At 41.7% G+C, this 6,242-nt stretch overlaps 1 protein-coding gene across 1 annotated transcript; it reads left to right on the top strand.

Moving 5' to 3' along the window:
• Nucleotides 1-876: 876 nt before the first annotated feature.
• On the top strand, nucleotides 877-3,372 carry LOC128864134 (larval serum protein 1 gamma chain-like). Its single transcript, XM_054103651.1, has 2 exons — nucleotides 877-1,109; nucleotides 1,176-3,372. Exons 1-2 carry the CDS (start codon nucleotides 885-887, stop codon nucleotides 3,282-3,284), a joined length of 2,334 nt encoding a protein of 777 aa, XP_053959626.1. The 5' UTR covers nucleotides 877-884; the 3' UTR covers nucleotides 3,285-3,372.
• Nucleotides 3,373-6,242: the final 2,870 nt, after the last annotated feature.

Here is a 6,242-nt window from a genome sequence, read left to right as displayed (position 1 = left end):
TTTTAGGCAACCCAATATACATATGTGACACGATGTTAATTTTCGCCTTTTTGGTAAACTAAAGATTGAACGCGGCTGCCGTAGCCGAATGGGTTGGTGCGTGACTACCATTCGCGAGTGCGTAGGTGCGAGTTCCCGTGCATTAAACAGCAAAGTAAGCGGATTCGAAACCTCGCGCATGAAACGCTAAATGATGGCAAAGGCTTTTTTCCTGCAAAGTTGTTTTCCTAGCGGTCGCCCCTGGGCAGGCAATGGCAAACCCCTGAGTGTATTTCAAGCTCTTAAAAATTATCTGCTATTCGTTGGCAGCATAAAACTACAGGTTCGTCCAATTATCAAAAAATATCAGAACGCGCAGCTCAAATAGGAGGAGGAGCTCGCCCAAACAACGCACAAAGGATGGACGCCAATTATATATACAATGAAATAAATATATGATGACTGGGCCTTTCGTGTCTCTTTAAGAATCTCTGAGAGTATTTCAAAAAATTTTTCTGATACCGCTTAAGCAATTATTATTCTTTCACTATTCAATTAGCATTCTCTAATACATTTTTTCTCATACATTTATTTTCACTTCAAGAAGCCTCAGTGAACTCGAAAACTCTGCTCACTTGCACAGCCTTGGTTTTGTTAGTTGATACAAAAAAGTGCAAAACAAACGGCAGTGACATATTATGATTTCTTATCACTTCATATTTTATGCCGCGTCCAAGCATTGTCGCAAGCATAAGCGCAGGTCAAATAAGAGTCAATAAATATCAAAATATCATATTTTTGCCAATTAGTTTTTGGCTTTCGGTGCACAGATGCAACGCCGGTGATAAGTATAAAAGACGCAATATACAACACAGCACTGACCATTCCTAGGAAACGGCGTCGAAATGAAGCTGACATTAGTAGTCATCGTAGTTGCTTTAAGCGGCTTCGTTGCAGCCGCTGGGCAGGTTTTAGAGCCTGCCAACCAGCAGGTGAAATATGCGGATAAGGAATTTTTGGAGAAACAAAAATTTTTGCTCGAAATCGTTTACCGCATGGAGAACCCGCTGTTGTTCGAAGAATATCTGAAATATGCCAAGGATTTTCATTTCGATAAGTCTGACTACACTGTGAGTATAAATGAAACATAGTGAGATGATACCTGTGCTAATGTGTAGACACTTTTATCCAAACAGCAATATGACCAATACATGGAGATGTTCGAGAAGGCCTACAAATCGGGCTACCTATTACCTAAAGGCGAATTCTTTGGTGCTATGGTAAAGTCGCACATAACCCAAGCGTGGGGCCTCTTCAATTACTTCTACTACGCGAAAGACTTTGAAGCCTTCATGAAGGTGGCCAGCTGGGCACGTGTGCATGTCAGCGAAGGCATGTTCGTGTATGCGCTCACCTTGGCCGTAATACACCGTGATGATTTCGAAGGTCTGATGTTGCCAGCAATCAATGAAATTCTACCGCAACACTTCTTTACGAGCAAGTTGATACTCGAAGCGGAGAAATTCGATTATGACGTTTGGAGCAAACAGATTATGTACGAGAAGGAGTATAAGGATTTGCTCTATGCCGACAATAAAGACTCATATAACAACTATCCACACATCTATACCAAGGACTGGAAGACGTGGCAGTGGTGGAAGATGATGGGTCTGGGTAAGCATTGGTATAAGGAGGAGAAGTACATGCTGCGCGATAATATCGAAGAGTTCAGTGAGGATATCACTATCATGGATTTAGTCAAGCGCACGACGCACTTATTCTACATGCCGACTGATTACACGCGTGACTTAGAGTACGATAATGAGCACACAAAATTGTCCTACTTCACCGAGGACGTGGACTTGAATGCTTATTGGTACTATGCCAACATTGATTACGCCTTCTTCTTGAACAGCACCAAATATGGCTTTGAGAAGGAGCGCCGTGGCGAGTATTGGGCTTACAATTTACAAACAATGGTGGCCCGCTACTATTGGGAACGTTTGTCGCAGGAGCTCGGCGAAACGCCAGAGTTCTCCGGTAGGAGCGTCTACGTGCAGGGTTACAATCCACAATTGATTGGCTATAATGGCATCGGTTTTGGTTATCGTCAAAACAATTTCGATTATAAAAGATATAAAAAGCTACATCAGTACAATAATTTTTATGGCTATTATACGCGCGTTACTATGCAACTAGATCAGGGACATTTTACAACCAATAACGGCACAGTTGTTAATTTGCGTAAACCAGAAGCCATTGAAGTGTTAGCCAATTTATTGGAAGGCAACGCGGACTTATTCGACTCATATTTCGATACATATTGGCACGTGCTCTCTCACACCTACTTTGCCAACGCAGATGTCGATGCGCTGCATTTGCTGCCGCACACGTTCGTCAATTTCGAGACAATGCAGCGTGATCCCTTCACACACAGCTACTATAAGCGCTTCCTTCAAGTGATCCTCAAATTTAAATCGTTCCTGCCACCTTACACCAAAGCTGAACTGCTACTACCTGGCGTAAGCATTGCGGATGTCCAAGTAAGCGAATTGGTCACCTATTTCGACTTCACCGACTTTGATGTGAGCACTTTGTTAAATGATAAAATGCTTTTCGTAGATGGCGAATTCATTTGGGACAAGACACTATTGGCGCGCCAACAACGTCTCAATCACAAGCCATTCACCTTCGATTTCACCATAGAGTCGGATAAGTCACAAAAGGTGGTCATACGTGCTTTCCTGGGTCCGAAATTCGATCAAAACAGACGCAGTCTTTCGTTGGCGCAAAATCACGACAGTTTCATTGAAATCGATGAATTTATCTATCAGTTGGCTGCTGGCAAGAATACAATCAAGCACAGCTCGCAGGACTTCTACTGGACTATTGATGATCGCTCCACCTACACCGAGCTCTACAAGTCGGTAATGTTGGCATACAGGGGTGCACGTCAGTTTCCGTTGAATGCAAGTCAGCCGCATTGTGGATTCCCCGATCGTCTTTTATTGCCTCAGGGTTGGGAGAAGGGTTTCCCAATGCAATTATTCTTCTTTGTCGCACCCTATACTGGTGCTCATGAGCACTTCCCTAGCTACACTTCGTATACGTGCGGTGTTGGTTCGGGAAAACGCTACATCGATGACTTACCATTCGGCTATCCAATAGATCGGCCGATCGATGAAGTGGAATTCTTTGTTCCCAATATGTTCATGAAGAATGTCAAAGTATATCATGAGGATAAGTTAGAGAAGTACTTTGACAAGAAGTACGAGAATTTCGGCACCTTCGATTATGCATATTAATTGTCATAGCGGTAAGAATTATAGATACGAAGAGAAAATATGTGATAAATATGTAATTTATTGTAAAATAAAATCAGTCTTTCAATGATGAGATCTGCTATGGATCGGTTATAAGTACATCTGAGGTTAGGATATTTTAAGCGAATTTCTCTTAGAAAGGATGTTTGGAAAATCCAGTCCTCTCTTCCAGCGAGACTATGTCTAAACTGTCCGGTTCCTCCAGGAAGTGGTTACGCAGAAATCTCTGAAGCATCTTCTTAAACCATCCCAGTCTGTATTGCATTCAATCAGATCTTCTACCAAGACTGTAAGCCAGAAGATCTCAGTGAAAATCAGCGACCTTCTAAAGTTACCTGATTTACCTCTTTGATCGAATATACCTTTCTTCACAAGCTCAAACGCATTCTTCAACCAAAGTTTCCGCCTCCTCAAGGAAGTGATTCTCCCGAACGACCATCCTCGTCTTTAACGAATCATTTCAGCGAGACTATTCCTGAACAGCCCAATTAGTCGAATAAATGGTTCACTAGAAAGCCAAGCACGTTCTTAAACCGTCCCGATATTTGGCAAACTCAATCCGCTCTTCCAGTGAGACTATGTCAGAAATGTTTAGCTCCTTCAGGACTGGTTCAGTGGTTATTCAGAAATCTCTGGTCATCATGGTCTTTCACGCATCCAATCAGGTCTTCTAGCGAGACTGTGTCTAAACCAGAAAATCTCAGTGGAAATCAGGGCCTTCCGAAACCTCCTAAATTACGCCATTGGTCGAAATATTATTTTCCCAAAAACTTAAGTACATTGTTAAACCGTTGCGATGCTTGGAAAACCGTATCCGCCATTTCAGCAAGACTATGGCTGAAATATCCGGCTTATCCAGGAAGTTGCTAACCCAGAAATCTCTGAAGTGTCTTCTTAAATCATCTCGGGTTTTAACGCATCCAATCAGGTCTTCTAGCGAGATTATCTCTAAGGAAGAAGATCTAGGATCGGTGGAAATCAGAAACCCTCTGAATGGTTCACACTGATTTTAGAAGAGATAAGAACAAGTTCCCCACGCGACATCACAACGGGCTATGAGTCTGAGTGTGCCTCATTGTGGACAATCACTACAACCTAGCTACCAACTCAGCTACTCGAGTAAGTGGTCCTTCAGATATCTCTGAAGCGCATTCTTAAGTCATAGCGGCACTGTGTCAAAACTGTTCAGATCTTCCAAGAAGTAGTTTTTCGGAAATCGAAGACTCATTTCCTAACTTAAACACGATCTTGCAGTCTGAACGTAAGGCTTTCTTTTCTTTAAAAGATATTTGAAAAAGCTATCGCAAAATAATCTTTCCTAAATATTTGGCAAATTCAACGATCTTGATGATACCTGTGAACTACGTGTCTATTGGAAAGCATCATCTGAAAAGGACAATCCTTCACACACTTAGAGCGGTAGTACACAGAATCACATAAGGTTGTGGGCAAAAAGTAAGGTGAATTTATTTGTCAAACTTCGCAGGATTAAAATTTCGCTCTAGTTATTCTTTTCATGAGTTGGCAGCACTGTTAATAACATCTGGGCCAACTTTCATGTGAATGTCATTATCAGTAATATATTTACGCTTGTGTTTACCAAACGACCATGAGTGCATTTTTCGATTTTTACAATGTCTGATTTGATTGAGCAGAGAAGTGCCACCAAATTTTGTTTGCGGAATGAAATTTCGGCTGCGGAAACGTTTAGCATGTTGCAGAAGGCTTAATGTTGGTGATTCGACCATGTCGCAGAAAAATGTTTATAAGTGGTACAAAGACTTCAAAGAGGGTCGAGAACGTGTTGATGACTTGGAGCGCTCCGGACGACCAACGACCTCAACAGATGACCAACACGTCAATAAAGTGAAGGAGTTAGTGCTCAAAACTCGTCGGTTGACTGTTAAAGATCTTACTGATATGATCGGAATATCAGAAGGATATGTGAAAACCATTTTGAAAGACCATTTGTGCCTACGAAAAGTCAAATCTCGTTTGGTACCGAAAACTCTCAATTTCTTGGAAAAAAGTCGTCGCGTTGATGTGTGTGAAACAATGCTTTCAGACTATCAGGACAAGCTCAAATGCATCATTACGGGAGATGAGACTTGGATTTATGCTTACGACCCTGAAACAACCGACCAATCAAGCGAATATCGTGCTAGAGGCGAGGCCAGACCGAAAAGAGCACGTCAAAGTCGTTCAAAAATAAAGGTCATGATGACAGTTTTTTTCGATTTTCGTGGTGTGGTGGACTATGAATTCCTTCCACCTGGCCAAACTGTTAATAAGGAATATTATTTGAGCGTTAGGCTTCGTTTACGTGAAGCAATTCGTCTAAAAAGACCACAATTATGGGCCAACAACTCTTGGTTTTTGCATCACGATAATGCACCGTCTCACACTGCACTCGTTCTTTGTGACCACTTCGCCAAAAATTCCACGCATATCGTTCCGCAACCACCGTATTCGCCTGATTTGGCTCCGTGTGACTTCTGGCTATTCCCAAAACTCAAGAGACCACGCCGGGGAACGCGTTTCGAGTCGATTGAGGAGATAAAAGCTGAATCGAAAAAGGTGCTGATGGCTATACCGGAAATTTACTATTTGGCATATTTCAGGGATTGGAAAAATCGTTGGCATAAGTGTATTTCATCGATAGGGGATTAGTTTGAAGGGGATGAAATTGATTTACAAGAATAAATAAAGATGTTTCATTTTACAACCAAATTCACCTTAATTTTTGCCTACAGTATTACTTCGGCAAATTGGTTTCTGTAAGTGGTTCATCCCAGGATGGAATACGAATTTAGACCTCCAAACGATACACTTATTCGTTTATGAGGTAGCGACTAAAGGAGTTTTTGAAGAAGAGAATGAAATATGTAGAATCCAGACAAGATACCTATTGGGTAAAGTTAAAGGAGAAGAATTACGTGT

The sequence above is a fragment of the Anastrepha ludens genome, chromosome 5, assembly GCF_028408465.1.
Source record: "Anastrepha ludens isolate Willacy chromosome 5, idAnaLude1.1, whole genome shotgun sequence".
Classification (NCBI taxonomy): domain Eukaryota; kingdom Metazoa; phylum Arthropoda; class Insecta; order Diptera; family Tephritidae; genus Anastrepha; species Anastrepha ludens.
The sequence above is the reverse complement of the archived record's forward strand: the minus strand, read 5'-3'. Positions and strand labels throughout refer to the sequence as shown.